The sequence below is a fragment of the Euleptes europaea genome, chromosome 1 (genome assembly GCF_029931775.1).
Source record: "Euleptes europaea isolate rEulEur1 chromosome 1, rEulEur1.hap1, whole genome shotgun sequence".
In the NCBI taxonomy this organism is placed as follows: domain Eukaryota; kingdom Metazoa; phylum Chordata; class Lepidosauria; order Squamata; family Sphaerodactylidae; genus Euleptes; species Euleptes europaea.
The window spans coordinates 69,305,265-69,325,633 of NC_079312.1; the positions used below are offsets into that span (position 1 = coordinate 69,305,265).

Consider the following 20,369-nt stretch of genomic DNA (forward strand, 5'->3'; position numbering starts at 1 on the left):
AGTCTGCCTAAAACTCATGGGCTCTCAAACGTTTTCCTGATCTATCCTCTTCAGAGTGCAGCTAGACAATCAAAACCCATTTTTGCTTTGTGGCTGAGGTTTGCTTTACTCACTAAAAGTGAGAATGCCGCCTATTTAATAGGTTTTTCGACAAATACAACCAAATCCCTACAGAGCAGTAGAAAGATCTCTCTTCAGTTCAAGTTGATGATTAGGTAAACAGTCTAGTATCCCCTACCTTGTAGCAAGGCACACCAAAAACAACTCTTGAAGAGTGTATAATGACAATTACAAAATTAGGCCCAGAGGACTTAGTTTCAACTGTAACCTACTCAAAACCAGTGTGGTATAGTGGCATGCTGCTGGGCATGAAAGCTCAAATCCCCACACACCTCACTTGGCCTCAGGCCATTCACTCTCTCAGCCTAATCTCCCTTACAGAAGTTACCATGAGGTTACAAATACTGCTCTAAGCTCCTTGAAAGGAACAGGAGGCACAAATGCAGAACAAACCGCTTATGCTCAGCACACACAAAGCCTCTATATTACTTACTGCAGGAGGCCAACAACCTATTGTGTAGCCCTTCCCCAAAGCAGTGTATGAAATGCAAGAAAAGTGTATTTCACTCAAGTTAATTTATAAGTAGACAGAAAGATGTTTTCCACCCAAAGCTTTCTACATTACAACATACTGAGCCAGTGTAGTGAATGTCTAAAACTGAAGAGACTTGAGTTCAAATCTCCACTCTGCCATGAAGATCACATGATTCAGAATTGTTGAGAGGAATAAAAAATAAATGAGAGGATAAAAAAAATACAAAGGCAGAACCATGCAAGCCACACTGGAAGAAGGGCAGAATAAATGTGATAAACATTCAGTTTTAATATTAATTTTGAAGGAATTCTCCAGTTTACTGCAGCTACAGGCAGTTATCGTCATTGTCACAGCAATCAGCGCTTTAAGGAAGACACAGTCCAATGGAATATTTCTTGAGAAAACTGAGGTTTTAATTTACATTGTGCCCTGCTGCATGACATGGAGCTAATCAGATGCACAGGGCTAGGTGGAGTATTCTATCCAGAAAAACTGGAATTGCCAAACTGTTTCATAACCATAAGAGCATCTGTAGTATGCTGCTGTGAAGCAACAGTTTTCCAGCACTAGAGTAGTGCATTCAGCTAAAGCTGAACCAGAAAAAAAAAATGCGGAAAATTCCTTCTCGGTATTTTTTTTTGGGGGGGGGGGGGTTACCATTAAAAAATGACAGCAATAAAAGGGAGCCAAAAAAGTGGATCCCAAATGTCAATTTTTTGCGGCATTATTGGGGGCCGCTTTGGCCCTGACTCCATTTTCCCCCTCTCTCCCCCCTTACTTACCTGCTGGCTGAGTCAGACTGCCAGCGCCTGGCCTCTGCGAAGACCACGGACTTCACAGAGGCCATGGGGTGATCAGATCCACCCTGCTTGCCAGTTCCCGCCTCCTTGTGGAGGCGGAGCCAGCAAGCAGTGGGGATCGAACTCCCCAGCAGTGCAGAACTATGCTGGGCTCAGCACTCAGCCACATATTCTTCAAGTTTGGGTTTAATAAACCCCAAAATTTTCAAATTATTCGAAAAGCCAAATATATATATTTGGCTTTTCGGATTTTTCAAAAAATTCTGGATTTTTAAACCCAAAAAATACTGGGGGAGGGGGGAAGCTGCACAGCCCTAACCAGCACCAGTAGCTGTTATGTTTAAGAAAAGAGGTAAATAATTTATCCCACCGAAAACAAGTCACAATGTCTGCAATAATCAGAGGGACTACAATTTAGCCAGCACAAAATAAACATTCAAATATCCAGCTGAATCTTACTCTTGCAGAAAGATTTAGGGCGTTCCAATATTTTGCATCCAAATGGAGAATGAGCCAGCTTCAGCCATCATATAACAGGCCATTGTATTATGATTTTTCTAAATCCTTAATGAGGGCAAGGTTAACTCAGGACAGGTTTATTTTTAAAGCGATTCTGTGTTATCATGGTCCTCACTGCCTTTCCAAAACATTACTTTAACTGTTTACCAGTATGCAGGCTTCAAAGTTTTCTTTAGAGAATAAGATTTGAATGTGCACATATACAATGTCCTACTTTCCCATAGCAAAAAAAAAAAAGTACCAGAGAGATGGGTGACCACATATCCTAGGGGAGACCTAACTTCTAACCTTTCACATTCTTACATCATGGAATAAGGAATACCTCATATATATCCAAAGGCTTGTCCAGGTGATGATTTAAAGAGAGGTAACAAACATAATCTCTGAAAGCAAAGCTGGTTGTGTGCAGCACCTTTAATCTGTTACCCTGTTACACAAGGGGAAGACCCAAATTTATTCCTAAATAATCTTACAGAACAATCTCAGACTTTCAGCCTTGCAATATACATCCCTACATAATCCGCGAACTTGAAACACAGGCTACATACAACCTGACTGGTAGTCAGAGGCCATCTGAAACCAATTTTCACACACTCATCAGGCCTCAGATTGCTTGAAATGAAGGGCCAGAGATCAAATGCCTGCCAAAATAACTAGGATGGGCCCATACATCCGGATGAAGCCTTGTTTAAGATACAGCTCCATTTGGGAGGCTACACGTAGCACTACCACTCTGCTGCATTCCAAGCCCCCAATGCGGTCTTCAGAGCACAGGGACTCCTCATGCTGGAGACAGCAAATGTGGCTATTTATCTCTCACTTAGAAGTGGAGAGGGGAGAGGTAGCCCCATGGCTACCAAAATTATAAGGCAGCTGAGTGGAGGTCTGTCTTTCCCCTTTCTCTTCATTCATAGTACAAGTAAGAAGGACTTGCGGAGTTTAAAATAATTTCATTTAAAAATAACCTTTCATTTTTAAAAAACTATTAACAATCACAAGCAAGAGGAACATTTTATGTAGCAGTCATATCATTATTTAAGTTCCTTACCTGGCCGCTCTGCCTGGATCTTTAAACAAAGCTGTCTTACAAAGTCCAAAGATAGGTGCACAACCTCCTAAAAAAATAACCATTTCACAATTACATTTTTATCAACAGCAGCATGTCCAGAGAAATAATAATTTCAGTAATGTTTTTACAAGCTTTTATTTTACATGGAGCCACCTTGATGTTCCTTTGAATGGATAAAAAAGTATGCGAAAGTGTAAGTAACAATAGAGTCTAGAAACCAATGTTCCATTCCCCCCACCCCCTTCTATTCAACTTTTACAGGAAAATACTAAGAGAGATCATGTGGACATTTGGAGTGAGGAGTCATCAATACACAGATGAAACCCAACTCTATTTCTTCTTTTCCAATGAGTCAGATGAGATAGGGATGTCCTGAAACTTTACCTGGATGCAGCAATGAGCTGGATGAGGGCTAATAAACTGACACTCCAGATAGATAGCACCGAGGTGCTGATGGCTAAAAAGACCACTCAGCATTTCAAGAGCCAGCCAGTTCTGGACAGAACGGTCCTCCCTCCCAAGGAGCACAGAGGCAGCTCTGGAGTTCTGTTTGATCTGGGCCTGCAGACGGAGGTACAAGTCTTCTCTGTGCCTTGCAGCAAGCTGGCTGGCACACCAGCAGCAGCCCTTTCTTGAGAGGCAGGTTCTGGCCACAGCCATCCACATCCCAATTACATCCAGGCTAGACTATTGCAAAGTACTTTACATAAAATACCTCTGAAGGCAGTCTGCAAGCTGTGAGAATTACAGGAACCACATCTCAATAGCTGGGAATGAATTTCACAGACTACTGGTTTGCCTTCAGGGACAGTTCCAACTGATGGCTATCTTCTATCAAGTCCTACATTGTCTGGGACAAGGGCACCCAAAACGTTCAGCAAATTCTTTCTGCCAATTCATGTCATCTTTAGAGGCCTTGCCCTATGAGCCCCAACTCTCAGGCATGAGGTAGGTAAGCAAAAAAACTTTTGCTGTGGTGATCCCTCCTTACTAATGTTCTTCATTTCAAGACACGGGGTGGGGGTGGGTGGAATGCAATTTAACCAACGGCTTGAGGAAACACAAATGTATTTGCCTGGCACCTAAAACAGCAATTGGCACCGGATTAACACTTATTTTCCTAAGCCTTTGGATAAATCATTCTCTATCCCACCTCAAGCTAGTACTCTATCTGATGATTTAATATGTAAATGTACTGCCGGTTTCAAGCCTGGCACTGCTTTTTTAAAAAAGACTTGTATACTTTTATCCAATGGATGAGCTGCTTTAAATTGTTTAAACTCTTGCTCAGGCACATTTTTATTGTTTTAAGTCAAAATCCTGGCAGCAACTGGCACCAGAGTTAGGGTTGTTTGTTTAGAAATAAATAAGTAAAAACGTGTGTCTTTTAAAATAAACAGAATTTTGGGAGGAAATGAGATGGGCAGGAAAACCTGGTGAGCACCTTGAGGCATCTCTTGATGAAGGGAGTTTGCCTAAGCCAGCGTCTGATCAGCAACACAGCCAGGGAGGCATGGGAAGGTCTTCCTTGGTACTGGGCAGCAGTTAACTGAACCCTGGCTGCTACACAGCGTGGGGAGATGTTGGTGGTGCTCAGCACAATGCTGCCAAATAAAGTGTTAAACAGGATTGCTCCTCTTGCTACTCTCATTTGTGAAAATAAATAAATAAACATGTCAGCACTAAAAAAAGAAAAATAGTTTTAAAAACTAAACTTTCAGAATAAAAAAATCACCTCCTTGGTTTTAGCTGGTTTTTTATGTGGGATTCCGAATTGTCAGGAGGGCTCCCTCAGCGATGCTACATTCCAGCTATTATCTATCAACCCTTTATTCGCAGCATCAAAAGTTCATACCATCTGGCACAGCATATTAAGCACAATTATAGGTTTTTCTCATTTTCCTTTTCTTCTCTCTTCCTACAATCTATCTTTCTGGCCACAGCTCCAGCACTTGAACATCTATTTTCCTCAGTTAATATTATCAGCCAGAAGCAAGTGGCACCAGCATCATGAGTCATCAGTATTAAATATTCTCACTGAAGGATAAGAGAACAGGACGATAGGAGGAGGCCCTGGTGGTGTTCTCTCTCTGCCTTGAAAGGGCAGGGCTGATAATCCTTTCCACTGCACTGAGGAAACTACAGTTTTCAAACATATATAACTGCTGTGGAGTAGTCAGCATAATGAATGTTTATGTACAAGCTTGATACATTTTGATTCTTAGTTGGATAAGGATGTAGGCAACAGATGGCAAAGCTGACACAGGAACATTTAATAGTTAATTCACTTCCCTTATATGCAAATCTCAAGTGTTTTCAACGGGACAGTATTTTAACATTAACAAATAAAAAGAAGTTTAATCCTCTGTCGTCTGCTAATGGCTAGACCCTTCCATAGCAAATCTAGCTCCGTAAAGACCAAATTAGGCATTATGTTTTTTAACAAGTCAAGTCTGAATACACAATGTCTTTTCCATGAATCCTTTTCACCTCAACATTTTAAGGTCAGTGAGACACAAGATTTAGATTTTTTTTAAAAACTATTATGGTGAACTATTTCCTATACTTTTCCTCTCAACTGAAACATAACCTATAATGATCAGGTAATATTGTTTTGTAGCTGAACAACAGAGAACATCCTCCTCCTGCAGCTATCCACCAACTCTTTTGTGTTAAAGATGTAAACATAATATGTCTGAAGATATCAAAAGGAGCTTCTGTGCTCGATGAATAGCCATTGTTCTACGCTCTGTAACCTGAAAGTTAAGCATGAATACTCCCCGCATTCTTTGTGCAAAATCCCAGCCACCTTGACTACTTCACAAGGAAACAACGGTTAGACAATATCACAAAAAACAAACAAACAAAAAAGCATAGTTACCCCATAATGAACATACTTCTCCCCAAAAAACTGCTTCATAATGTGCTTGCCAAAGTGTACGATATTCTGAAGCTGGTGAAAGATCTCTTCCGGTGTCTAAAAAAATTAGATTAGATGTTCAAACAGGGCACAGCACTAACAGGCAATATCTGTTACATTCAACTGACTTAAAAACAAGGGGCTATCAACCAATGTGTAAAACAAGGATACCTTAAACGTGCAAAGTCCACAACTTTTACTATGTACATCCAAGCAAAAGAAATCTATGTATCAGAAATTAATGTAAATGTATGTAATTTTTGAATTGATATTATTGCTTTTGTTATGACCTGTCTAGAGCAGGTTCAGGAGAAGCAGCATACAAACGCTCTAAATATCTGTCTTTCTGCATCAGCCAATGGGGACCACATGATTAAATAAAGGTAAAGGTCCCCTGTGCAAGCACCAGGTCATTCCTGACCCATGGGGTGACATCACATCCCGACATTTACTAGGCAGACTTTGTTTACGGGGTAGTTTGCCAGTGCCTTCCCCAGTCATCTTCCCTTTACCCCCAGCAAGCTGATAGATAATCTTTATTATGGTCAATGACCAGCAAGCTGGGTACTCATTTTACCGACCTCGGAAGGATGGAAGGCTGAGTCAACCTTGAGCCTGCTACCTGAAACCAACTTCCGTCAGGATCGAACTCATGTCGTGAGCAGAGCTTGGACTGCAGTACTGCAGCTCTGCGCCACGGGGCTCCTACATGGAGCTGCTCATATATTTGATAAAGATTCAGTATCACCACTGGGAGGGGGTTGTTTTAAAAATCCTGCTGGCACAGAAATGCTTGTTCAAAACAGATTTACAAAAGTTAGTAAGGAGTAATAAATTCACAGAGGTCCCAACTACACACTGGAGCTGTGAATTCACTCCTAAGTACCAGTTGCCTCAATATAACAAGCTGCAGTGTGCCAAAAGGAAAGATAGGGTACAAATCTTTTCTTTAATGATGATTTTTGCCAAGTTAGACCTGTGATTTGCAATTCTTAAATAATGCGCTGCCCGCAATCGATAGGGGAAACAAAAAATATGAAAGATTTTTAAAAATATATGCAACTAAAATATTCACCATTATACCCAGAATTGATATAACAAGATCTTTTTCTGCAAACTTCATATAGAAGTAATGTGTCAAACTTCTGTAACATCTACGATTTTTAGATAGGCCTTTTTCTCTTCTGCGGTGTTTGAGCCCTTCTCAGATTAAAATAATTTTATACACATGAAACTAGCAACAGTCTTTGGCAAGTTTATGTCTATTCTTACAAGGTACTTAAGGATTTGTTCTAGTCAATTCAAATAGTGATGCAAGATCACTACAAATAAAAATGCGATCATAAAAAAATGCAAATGCATTTGGAGGGAAGGGGGAAGCCATAAGATGCCGCTGTTCTGGGCAAGTAGGTATCTCAGAAGAACCAGCTAGCAGCTATACTTTGCTCAGGGGGGGGACGGGGACAGATGCATAGCGTCATCTATTCAATGAGTATAAAATACAGTGGCATATCCCCAGCAACTGTTCAGGTCTCCTTCTAGCCCAAAGCAGGAGCTTCCTAGCACTATACAGCATTCTAATCTGTGGCTTAGGGAAAGAAGGAAGTTTCAGGACAGAAGAAAAGTCACTTTGTTTACTTCCAACCTTCCCAAAGCTTGACAATATGTAAATATATATAATACATATGTTAATAGTGAGATTATTCAAAAGTTTAAGAAGCCTCATTGTTTCAATAAACTACTTATGGGCTATCAGCAGTGGAAGCTGTGAAAAAGATGGATAACAGACCCAGTATCAGCATAATACCCTTTCCTTGGGGGCCCATTAAACAAAGAGGCCTTCTCTTTACATGGAGTAGACCATGGGTGTCAAACATAAGGCCCAGGGGCTCTTAACCAGGCAAGCCAGCCAAGATAGCCACCTCGCCCAGTCCCGAGGTGTCAATGATCAAAGACTGTTAAATAAAAGAAAATACTGTAAGAGTGCTATTGTTTTATGCATGTTTGTATTTTAAGTAAAAAATAATATCACTGATTGGCTTTGCCTGTCTCTTCTATAAAGGTTTATCTCTGGTACCTGGCATTAAATTTTATGGTACACATGGCCCGGCCAAGTGACATTTATGTAATATCTGGCTCTCATAACAAATGAGTTCGACACCCCTACACTAGACAAAAAGAAATAAATGCTAGTATCTCACCTTGCTTCGGTTTGGGGGAAACTTCAAGAAGCGTAGGACTATGCAACGCTGAAAAGACAATTTGTATCACATTAGTACAGCTTTCTAATTTAGCTACCTTAAGGTAAATCAACAAATTCAGTAAAATTACTTTGAACAAATTAAACATCTCTTTCTTCATTTGTCAAGTAGGGATATACTCGCTGGTAATTCTGTGTTTTACTGCTTAGTTTCATTTGCATTACAAGTGACTATAAGAATGCAAGGATTGCGTTCAGATAAGTTCATTTAACTCAGAATCCCATCTGCCTTCTCTGACAAACAAAAAAGAGCAAGAGTCCAGTAGCACCTTAAAGACTAACAAAAATATTTTCTGGCTTCAATACAGCATCAAGGCAAGCAGATGGTACACAAGAATTTATCCTATAGACCAGACAAATGCAGTACCTAACGTTTTGAAAGTGTAACCCTGACTTCTCCAGGGAAAACATTAAACATACTTATACGCAACATATATTACTCCCTATAGCCGTGTTGGCGAACCTATGGCACGGGTGCCACTTCCGGCACGCGTAGCCCTTTCTGCCGGCACTCACGGTTCCTCCAATCCGCTGGCCTTTCCGGCTCTGCCCCACCCCGGATGGGGGAGGCTGTAGCCCAGGGGTGGGGAACCTCCGACATCATTGGCGGTGGCCCCCGGACTCTCCCACAGAAGCTGCCGCCATTGCTGCCGCTGGAGCGTGCGCGGCCAGCCAGGTGGGTGGGAGAGCGGGGAACAGAAGCCGAGCGCCCACACTCGGCATGGCTGGCGGCTTCTCCGGCGCCCTCTGGGCCTGTGCGGGCGGAGGGGCATGGCTGGTCGGTGGGTGCGAAGGAGGCGCCCTCTGCCCCACCCTGCTCGCCTCTCACAAGCCTGCCGCCGCGCCCCACCGAGTGGCAAATCCAAGGCAAAACCTCCCATGCATAAATGGCCTCTTTCTTTTTCTGTCTCCCTCTGTCCTTTTCTTTCTCTCCCTTGCTCCATTTCTTTCTCCCTTTCTCTCTCTTTTTCTTTCTCTCCCTCCCTTCCTTCCCTTTCCCCCTCCCTTCCCTTCTTTCCTTCCTTCCTTCTTTCCCTCCAGCGGCTTCTCCAGCACCCTCTGGGTCTGTGCGGGCGGAGGGGCGTGCAGTCCTATTCCACCTTTGAAGTGCCCACAAGCTATCCTCCAAACACCTTTCCATTTGTCTTGATATGTAGAGAGAAAACACTAAGGAACTAGTTGCCAATCTCCAGGTACTAGCTGGAGATCTGCTATTACAGGTGATCTCCAACCAATAGAGATCAGTTCCCCTGGAAAAAATTGCCACTTTGGCAATTGGACTCTATGGCACTGAAGTCCTTCCCCAAACCCTGCCCTACTCAGGCGCCACCCCAAAAACCTCCCACTCATGGCGAAGAGGAACTTGGCAACCCTAGCCTCTCCCTCTGGGGGTGGTATTCAGGTTAAATTGCCGCATTGGCACTCGGCAATAAATAAGTGGGTTTTTGGTTGCAGTTTGGGCACTCGGTCTCTAAAAGGTTCGCCATCACTGCCCTATAGCATAGATCAATAATACATTTTTTCAAAATATAGCTAATAATCATAACTCCAACAAAATTTTCCTGTTACACATAAACTATGTTTTGAAAATACTATGCTTTAGAGAGAGGTATGGGACTGTCTCCTGAAGAAGTGGTTGCCAACACAACATTCCACAACAAGGGCTCTTATGGTCTGACAGCTATTCTTGGAACTAGTTCATAGCTTCTCTGGAGAATCAGGCAATGGAAGTAGATTGTTAGATCAAAGTAGTTCACTCTTTGCCTGTTTATATGCAGCACTTCCTAGAAAGCTGAAGGAAACAAAGATTTTCTCCCTTTGTTCACAGCATTGGTCACTTATTCACAAGTTATTTGGTGTTGGGAAGCAAGTTTTTCTCCTTCTTCTCCAGAGCATCATGATGCTTTCAAGAAACCTCTCAAGTTTTCCTGTCTTTCCTGCAATGTTTTTGGAAAGATCACAGCAAAGCCAGATGGCTGCCTAGTAGGCAGGAAAATCCAAATGTTCCTGGTTCCACCCATATTTACATCATTTTCCCTGCCCTAGTCTCTATGGTGGTCATTCCCTCTTGTTCCACTAGCAGGTATGTGGTTTTTTTTAATGGTAACTGACACATGGATATAGGGATATCTCAATATGTCAGCTGCTGGTTTTAAAAGCCCGCCAATTGTACACAGGGCAGGAAATGGCTGTCAGAGACTTGATAGACCAAAACATGGAAACCCCACTGCTGCTGTGCTACACAGACAGCCATGGCAACAACACGGAAACTACAGGAAAGCACCTAGCATGGAATCAACTCTGCCAGATTATAAACCAAACCAAGATCCAAACTCCTTAAACTGTAACATACTTTAGATTAAGGACAAGATTTATCGTTTGATCAACAGGAGAGAAGTACCTCCCTCCCCACCATTTCTTATGTAATTATGGATAAGTTCTGGATAAAATCATTCTTTAAATCTGCAAGTTTTTCCCTAAGCCAATTATAGTCTAATTACATGCAACATTGGAGTTCTGTGACTGGAGCCTCTGAAACTTAATTTGGCCCTAAAATACAGCCACGGGTCAGCCCCCTCCCAATATTAGTTGGGGCCTAAGCACTAGGAAGAGGGGGGTTAACTCCCCTCCCCCTGGGGTGTTTCCCCAATTGAAACTACTTTCCTCTGGGCTGACTGAGGCCCCAGTAGGGGAAAAGACCATTAGCTATATTAGGACCATCTCCCCACAACACATGCACAAGCTTAAAGCATCTGGGGGAGTACTGTTTCCAACTGGGTAAACAACCAGAGAAGGGAAAGAACTAAGCCTACTTTTCAGCACTACCTCACCAATCAATAGCTGCCCCCCCAGCTGCTTTTTATGACCAAAGTATACATCAGCAGTTCCATTCACAGAACCCCAGCGTTCAGCACTATGACTGTGCAGCCAATTGTTTCAAACCTGTCTCTTCACAACATTTATGTTCCTTAATATGAAAACTACTGATCTTTAGCTCTTTACATGTTTGTTTTCATGTACATGACAACACAGATGTTACTGAGCACTTTTCACTGAAATATTCAATTTTTTGCATATAATTTAAAATAGTAAAGTTAAGGTATGAATAATTGACAATCTTCCAGCAATCTAGCATTTTCAGGATTTTTATGATTAATTTTTTACAGGTTCTATTCTGACTGGTGGAAGAACACAGTAAATGCATGTTCACATTAGAAGTATGTATTACCCTGTACTATGGTTCTTGTTAGTACATGATTTTTTTTTTCACAGAAGAATAAATTCTGCTACACCTTACAGGATGAATTTTTGAACGCATTGTGTGCATATTGAATTATATGGATTGTAAGTATATGAATTTTTCACTATTTTGATCCATTATGCTTATTAGCAATATTTTAATTAAATGATTTTTGACATAGGAATGGAACTGATGAAGAAAGAAACGATCGTCTTCCTATTTAGATTTTCTACTTACCTGCTGAGTTTATATAACCAGCTGTTCAAGTCTTCTTTGGATCAGTGTACCTTGTGGACTATTGGAACATATTTGTGTGTACCGTTGTGGACTATTGGAGTATTGTTGTATATATTTGTATATTTGTTAGTCCTCTTTCACTTTTGTATGCACTTATTACACCTTGATGTTTCACCAGTTCGAGTTGTATTGATTATTGCCTAGGATTCCTGCACTACCTTCCTTACCTTGGTACCAGTGCAGAGGTGTTTATTTTGGCTTGTTCAACACCTTACAGCTAAGCAAAACATTCAGGACAGACAAAAGGAAGTATTTCCTCCCAGAGCATATAGTTAATTTGTGGAACTCACTGCCACAAGATGTGGTGAAGACCACCAACTTGGAAGGCTTTAAAAGGAGAGTGGACAAATTGTGAAATACAGTGGTCAGCCACTGTGTGAACAGAATGCTGGACTTGATGGGCCTTTGTTCTGAGCCACCATGGCCCTTCTTATATTCTTTTCAGTTTGAGAATCTTACTGTATTGCCTACAGCCTATCTCAGAAGCGAAGTAGGGTTGACGCTGGCAAGTATTTGGATGTGAGACCACCAAGGTAATACCAGGGTCATGACGTGGAGGCAGGCAATGGCAAACCACCTCTGAACGTTTCGTGCCTTGAAAACCCCACCAGGGGTTGCCATAAGTTAGAAGTGACTTGGCAAAAGAAAAATACACACTACGTTTTTTCTTGCATTTTCCCTGGGTCTCAGTGTGCTCTGCAAGCACCAGGCATATGCCACCAATTCACACCAGGACCACAGGAAGATGAGGGGCTTAAGCCTCCTTCCATGCTATTTTCCCAACCTGTAACAGCCCCAAGGGGGAACGACTTAACTTCCCATATCACCCACAAGTCACAATTCCAGTAGAAATCTGCCCCTGCACCACCACCTGGGAATTCCAAGCATGGAACTCACAATACAAGTCTCATCACTAGGAACATGCAGCAAGCAAGGTGGTATACACTTTTTTCTTGCTTTTGAACTCAGGGGCATTTTGTTCATCCTAATCTGGTCCTAGGTCTGTAACACAACACACTCCCGAAGTTGAAATATAAATAAAGCATCACATATTAAATACCTGTTGGGGGGTTAAGAATTTTATGACCAATCATGTTTATGGAGTGCATATAACATGGAGGGGATAAGGCAGGCATGCTTATCTTGATGCTGAATGGATCTGAAAAGGTTTTTCCATGGATCTTGCAGGGATGCAGAGAAATGGATAATATGTTTATTATGCATTTGTTTGCATCTCTGCAATAGCCATGCAAATGCAATATACTAGGTACTTCAATGTGCTTTTCTGAAAGGCACTGGCAAGTTATTCTACACCTACAGCTCTGAGAACATGAGATAAGAGGTCTACGAAAATGGGTAGTCACAGCAATGTTTTACTCTGGCCTATATACTCATATCAGGGGTATTATGTCACCTTTTCTCAATAAATTCTGAACAGGCAATTCATCTCTCCTTTCACCTTATTCTAGTTATATGTGAAAGAGGGGATAGTAATGTAACAAATGCCCTTCTTCATTGGCATTTTTCCCTTGTGATTCTCAAATTTTACTAAAGGGACTTGTGACAGTATTCTTTGGTGCTATTGCCAGATATCTTGAATCGAACGAGCATCAGGATAAATTCTTTTTGTTTCTTTCCTTTACTTTGGGAGACTCTACCCTTACAGCACTTCAGAACAACTGTTCTATAAAGAAGTATTTCTCCAACGAAACATTTGATAAAGAGGATGACAGCATTTTCTACAATTAAGCCTTAGCTAGGTACCCACTTATGAACAAATTCGGCAAGAACTATAATTTATTCCTGCACTTAGCAGAAAAACAGAATACCTCAATAACTAACAAATCCCTAATTTCTTATTTTCAGATATGGTGTACCCTCATGGGCTAAAATCTATCCATTATATGGAATATCCCTACTTTTGTTTCACTTTTTTTATAAATCAACAAGTATTGCCTTTACAGTTTTAGAACAACATTCTAAAATTCTAATAATTTAATATGGTATACCAATTCTAACTACAGGAGTTTCAACATGCAAGTAAATTCACTGCTATCATTGTGAGGAGGCTCCTTCTCATCCACACACCTCCACAGCTGCTGCCTCAGTTGCCCTCTTTAAACTTTCCCGCCGACTTCTGACCAGTGAGACTTCAGGAGAAGCAGACCTGGGGGGGGGGGATGAGGAGGATTCTTTGCTCCCACTCGGCAATTAGAAGAACTGGCAGGAAGGTTTAAAGAGGGCAGCTGAGAATGCCCACCTTCCCCCCGCACACCTCCATAGCCACTACACATTTTGTTGCAGGTCCCCACTTGTATTTCACAATACTGTGAAATCTTAATGATCTGTATATGAATTACAAGTTGTTTGCCTTACTTTGTCAGAAAGCAATCAGGTATAACACTGCAATGAAGTAAACATCAAAGGAGAAGATTTTGTTCTGCAATTCACTTAAACTGTTCTTTACGCCCTGTTACAAAAATGCTTACAGAAATCCTTCATTTATGCATGTACTGAAAGTTAGTGTATTGAAAATTTACTGGCAGAATCTGACTATAAATATGTAGAGGGTTGTTTTTTTCACAAGAAACTCCAGCTTCAGCTATAGGAAGTCATTATTCCATACTGGCAACTACCTCCAAAACAGAAAATCTAAGTACAATGTCCTATTGCAAGTCCAATTCGTTTGACAAATGAACATGTCAGGAAAAATAGGCTTGTTGTCAACACAAGCTCACTGTGCTACTTGCGCATTTGATCATGAGCTCATTTGCGAAAGCAAACACCAATTGTTCATTGTGACCAGATTAACTATGCTATCCTCATATGCACTACGTACAATGATTTTTGCACACTTTCAGAAAGCATCCCATAATTTCCAGGGCATTCATACATGCAGTTTCTCAACAAAAGTTTTGAAATACTTAAGTCAGTTATACTCGCTCAGAGGCCACATGTGGCTTTTTGAAATACTACCTGTAGCTCTTCCCCAATGCGGCACCCTTCCCACATTTCAGAAAAGTGGGCAAGGTTGTTGCCATATAGGGCTTATGGCTGGCAGGTGGTTCCCACCTTGAGACAGCTCTGGCAGGAGGGACTGGAGAAAAGATATGATATAAAAGCCTCCCTGATCTGTGGATCTTGTGCCAGGGATAGAAGGGCTTGTCCTCTCCAGCAACTCCCTGCTTTCTCTGCAGCCTCTTTCCCACACCTGGATAGTTAGCTGCAGAGAAGAGAATAAAACCACCAACACCATGGCAGACACCCAAGAAAAGAGCAAACTGACCATAGTGGAATGGTTGTTTTACTCCTTTTTCTCCACAACCAACTCCTCCTCCTCCAAGAACCTTAGCAATCTTACTCTCTCAAATGACCTTCACACCTCATGCTGGGGAAGAGTAGGAAGGCAAAAGGGGAAGCCTTTCCCCTTATTCTAGATACACAGGGGCTAGCTAACATTCCACAGTTGAGAAGGAAAACAGCCCTACAAGCTCAGAGCTACTCTAGTAATCTAAAAGGTTATCGTTATATACTTAATATTAATAGTTGTATATTATATTATTCTATCTGTATGTTTGGTGGGGTGGCATGCAAGGCATACAATAGTCAAGTGTCATGTTTGGTTGCTGGTAATTGCAAATGTGGTTCTCTGCGAGCTACAGAATGAGTACCACTGCTTTATGTGAAAGTGAGCCAGGCAACTTAAGTAGAGATCACAAGGAATTAGCTGGTAGACTATGCGTAGCCATTGCAAAAAAATTGCACGGGCCAGCTGACATGACACTGGTAGCAGTGGTGAATGCCTTCTTGCTCCAAGTGACATAATGCGAATTTAGAACAGTCTATCATCTAAATGACCTGGGGAAAATCTATTGTGCCTAGACACGCATTTGCTATACAGCTAGCTCTACATGGAACATATTTTCAAACTTTGCAGCTAGAACTTTGGATAACTTGAAATACTATCATAGAAGTTTCATTGTATTTACTATCAGAAACTAGTATCTGGCACAACACAAAGTGTTTCAGATTCCATATTTTGTTAATGACCTTTGTCCAAACTAAACTGATACCAAAAACAGTTTGCAAACATTGCCCTGTGAGCTCACACTGTCATTTAAGCTCAATATGACACAGAATTATTGTTGAATCAAATTAGACAGAACACTCAGTCTCATTTGCAACATAATTCTCTAGTTCAGTGTTTCTCAAACTGGGGCTGCAAGCATAATCCAGGAGTCTGCAAATCCTTAGTAAGGACAGACAACAAGCTTTCAAAGAGCAGGTACTTATAGAGCAGCTGCCACAATCACCTAGCCTCCAGATTACCACAAAGAACTAGCCAGAGAATGTGCTGACTAGTTGCTGCAAACCAGCCTTACGAACTCTATTTGGATGAGCAGCACCAAGGACGTAAAGTCCTAAAGCGGTCACCTTTGCTACTTGCAGTAGAAAAGTGAACAGGTTTTCACTCTGTTTTCCAAAGCAAATGACTTTAACAAGCAACCAGTGTTCGTTTTCAAATGACTTACTAAAACTCAGGCTGTATGACACACTGGTCTTTATTTCTGTTAGCATCTCTGGAATTTTTTTCAGGACCCTTACCACTCATCTGGCCTCTGTATCCAAGTTATTTACAAATATGTAAGTTTCTTGTGGTCTACAATGCAAAGTTATTTTCCAAAGGATGAAATTAATTAGAACTTGGGCAGCCCTACAGAATGACCTAAACTGTGAGGCCTGATCTCGTAGGTTACATTGAGAGAATATTTCAGCTTATTCAGCTAATAAGGATCTCACTGTATTGTTTTGAGGAAACAAGAGAATGGAAGCTTCCATGGGACATCCACGGTTTGCTACATGTCTGGCATGTGGTATGTGCAGGGAAGCGAAGGGCTGGGGGATCTGGGGGAAAACTAATCAAAATGGGGGCACTCAAGGCTGAAGTTTGAGATCCACTGGTCTAGTTCAACGCTAGTCTATTATTATAAAATTGGGTCCCACAAGTCAGTGCAGATGATTCGGTTAAAATAAAGTGTCTATCCTTATTTGGTGAGGGGAGAGAGAAAGGAAGAACAGGATGAAATTACCAGGATCTGTTGACACAACCTTCAGACAGAGGGTTAAGAAAACTTTCGCTCTTTCACTGTGCTATGATCCTCTTTATGAAAACAGGAATTCTATAGCTGTCTCTAAAGACTAATTTTGAGTGCTAGTTTTTCAACTACCAAAGTAGGTTACTATGTATAAAAGCCACAAATTAGCTTTATACATACATATCCTGGGAAGCCAACACATCACCATTCTCAAATTACACACTATCAAGTTTGCGTTCACTCTCACCGACCTAACACTAGTATATGCAACAACAAAAAAAGTATAACAGGTGGTAGGAATTAATATATGCAGGAAATGAACTGCATCCCAGTAAGGCCAAATAACTATCCTTACTGAAGGCACACTCAACACCAAGCCAACATTCAATGGTTTACACTTGCCAGCAAAAACATTTGCTTTGTAAAACATTCATAAACATGGGTTTCCGGAAGCTGTTCTTTTGTCCAGGAAAATTAACAATGTGTCCAGAGAAATGTATGTAGATCATTTGAATGTTGAAGGATAAAGTAGTTGTATCAACCTATGAAGCCAAAATAAATGCTCTCAGAAGACCTCTAACAGAGAAAAGAAAAAAGAGAAAAGAGATAGTTTTCCCATGATTAAAATAGGATTTTAATGCAAAAAACTCACACATACCTCCTGGTGCCATGGAGCAAGTGAAATAATCATGATGTAACATAGCAGGGTGGCACCAACAGTTCAAGCATAATTAAACGGAGAAAAAACATCCAAAACAGTATGCATATTCATTAGAATTCACATGCCCAGATAGGTCTGTAATCGGATTATAAATTACTTCCCAGAAGACTAATTTGTGCTCAAAGACTTAATATCTATCACGTTGCAATATTCCGGTAATTTCTCCTCCCTATCATTACACAGAGACATCACAGCCCTACCCACTTATCAGCCCAGAAACATTGAGCCAAAGCTCATGACACAGGCCATTTAAGACCAGCTTTAAAACAGCTCGCATTTTACATCACCGCCACCCCTCTGCTGTTCTCTGGCTTTTAAACACCAAGTCACCCAATTTAAGCTACTCTAACACACATGAAAGCTCCTACCCTGCCAGAAAATATTGTTGTGAGTCTTTAAGGTGCTACTGGACTCCTGCCCTTTTCTACTACTGCAGACAGACTAACACGGCGACCCACTGGGAATTACAAACATGCCCTGGTTGGTATGGGAGACCACCAAGGAATATCAGGGTCACTACACAGAAGCAGGCAATGGCAAGCCACCTCTGAACATCACCTGTCTTGAAAACCCTACAGGGTCGCCATAAACTGGTTGCAACTTGATGGCGGGAATCACTCTTTTTACCACACGCTCAAGTGTGATGAAGGATGTCAAAGGGCGCATTTCGAACTTCCATAAAGTGAAGACTGAGCGAAGCGTGAGTCCCGGGAGAGGCACCTGTGTCTGCAGAGGCCTGCGTTTTTAATAAACAAGCAGGTCACCAGGCGCACCTTCCCGTTTCCTCTACGCCCCACGAAAGCCCTTCACTTTTTAAGAAGAAAGACTCTGTTTTGTTTTCTATCCATCTGGCGGTCACTTTTTTCGAAACCTAAAGTCCACGGGGTTGTTGGCGTTGGCGGGAAGGGGAGAAGGAAGACTCGGCCCCACCACGTTGCCCCATGGCCCGACTGGCGAGCGCAAAAGATGCTCCGCCAGTTTCCTCTTCCCACCCCCCGCGCTGCTCACCAGCCTCCTCACAGGGAGGGGGGCGGCCGTGAATTTCAAGCTCCCTGCCCGGGGTCCTCAAGTAAAAAAGAGAGGGAAAGGGGAGAGGGTTTCCTCCTCTCCCTCCGACCCCCTTCTCCACCTCGGCCCGAATGGAGTTATCGGGATATCCTCCACACACACACCTAATACCGCCGATGGCGGGGTCAAGAGAGGCAGTTAGAGAGGCAGTTAGAGACGCACCCTCCCCCGCCCCCCCCCCGAGGGGGGGGGAAGCAGCCGTTGGCGGCCAGCAACGGACGCGCGCGAGAGCCGCCGCGGGGGTTCCCGCGCGCGAAGCCAGCTCGCTCCCGCGGCCCCCCCCCCGCCTTTACCTTCCTGTGCGAGACGACGAGGCTCTTGTTGCCCTCGCCGTGGTAACGCCATTCATTCTCGTCCATCTTCTCCGCTTCCATCCTCGTTAGCCGAGCAGCCAGTCGCGCTCGCGCCTCGCTTTCCGGCCGGGCTCTGCTCCTGCGGCTCCCTTGTGCTTCTCCGCCTCCGCTCTACGGCAGCCCCTTTCCCGACGAGCGTTCCCCCCGCCCACAAGACCCGTCAGCTCACGACAAGTCCACCATCGGGTAGTTTCCCGACACACGCCTTCCTCGCGCCCGGGTCGCAGCAGGAAGTTCCACCTTCCGCCATGAGGCAAACCGGAGATTATCGCCCCAAGAAAGGAATATATGGCGGAGGGGATAGGGGGAGGGACTTCCTCGACTGCTCATCTTTAGTGTGGGCACCCGCTTTTCCGCCGCTCTTTTCCCCACCACGGGAAAGGGGGGGGGAAGAGGTCAGATCGCCATCTTTATTGCTGGCATGGGGGAGCGTTCACTATAATTGACGGGGGGAGGGGAAATCTTCTCGGGGCATGCGCACGATAATCGGAAACAGTGTTTATAAGGAACGGCGGCGGTGTGCCGAGTTTGCTTACATTGATCGCTTGTGCTGGAATAAATTGTGCTTGGCCCCCTCCATTGCAAATAAGAGTGACATGTTATTGTTCTTATTTTAGGGTCTCGGCTAAACTGTTTCTGAATAAGGCAGAAACAGCGCCTGCTGTAGCTAATGTGTCACTAGTCTTGTATGTTTGTATTGGCTATTAATTATTGCAAGACGTCATTAGGACCAGGGTTTTCTGGTTGCAAGTACAATGCATAAATATTACAATCTATAATTTTCCCCCATTCATAAAGTTTAGAGCAAGTAGTTAAGGATGTCAGGCAGGAGCCCAGCATCACCGAGATGATGGGGATGGGGCAAGGGACAGAAAGTACCTTGGGCTGCCTTAGAGTTGCCATGTGCTTGCTGGGGTGGGAGGTCTCCTATCCTCAGCAGCCCTTGCATGCCAGCACTCCATCAGGCCAGTGAGATTTTTTTTTAATGAACATCGCTCCTTTCTATGACTTGCCAGACACAATGGTAAAGCTATAGAGTTTTGAACAATTCCTGGAGAGGCTTGGCATCACTTCTGGGGGAAGTTTACTGTAGATTTCCCTGAGATTCCTAGAGTGGTGTGGTGCCATTGCTCATGGTTCCCCCATCCCCATGCAGTCTCCTGCTGGTTGCTAGGCAGGGCTTAGCAGCCATAGGCTACCTACCAATGTCACATCCAGATAGGGTTGCCAACCCCCAGGTACTGTGGAAAAGAATAGTACAAGGCTCACAGCTTACTGCAAAAACATATATTGAATAGTGAAAAGGTGAACGTGTCGACATACATCAAAGAAAACATCAAAAACTAAGGTAGACCGGGTATAGCAAACAAAGTAGCCAAGGGCTACAAAGGTTACAAAAAGCTACTATATACAAAGATTTGTAAACAGTC

The 20,369-nt window shown here is 42.7% G+C and overlaps 1 protein-coding gene across 1 annotated transcript in view; it reads right to left on the reverse strand.

Moving 5' to 3' along the window:
- The window catches only part of IPPK (inositol-pentakisphosphate 2-kinase), a 32,196-nt gene extending 13,223 nt beyond the window's left edge, over window positions 1-18,973 (reverse strand). Inside the window, exons 1-4 of the mRNA XM_056854497.1 lie at window positions 18,880-18,973; window positions 8,105-8,152; window positions 5,865-5,960; window positions 2,963-3,029 (exon numbers count right to left, since the gene is read on the reverse strand). Of these exons, the coding sequence (XP_056710475.1) occupies window positions 2,963-3,029; window positions 5,865-5,960; window positions 8,105-8,152; window positions 18,880-18,960 (292 nt within the window). The 5' untranslated portion in view covers window positions 18,961-18,973. The remainder of the gene's footprint in view (window positions 1-2,962; window positions 3,030-5,864; window positions 5,961-8,104; window positions 8,153-18,879) is intronic.
- Window positions 18,974-20,369: the final 1,396 nt, after the last annotated feature.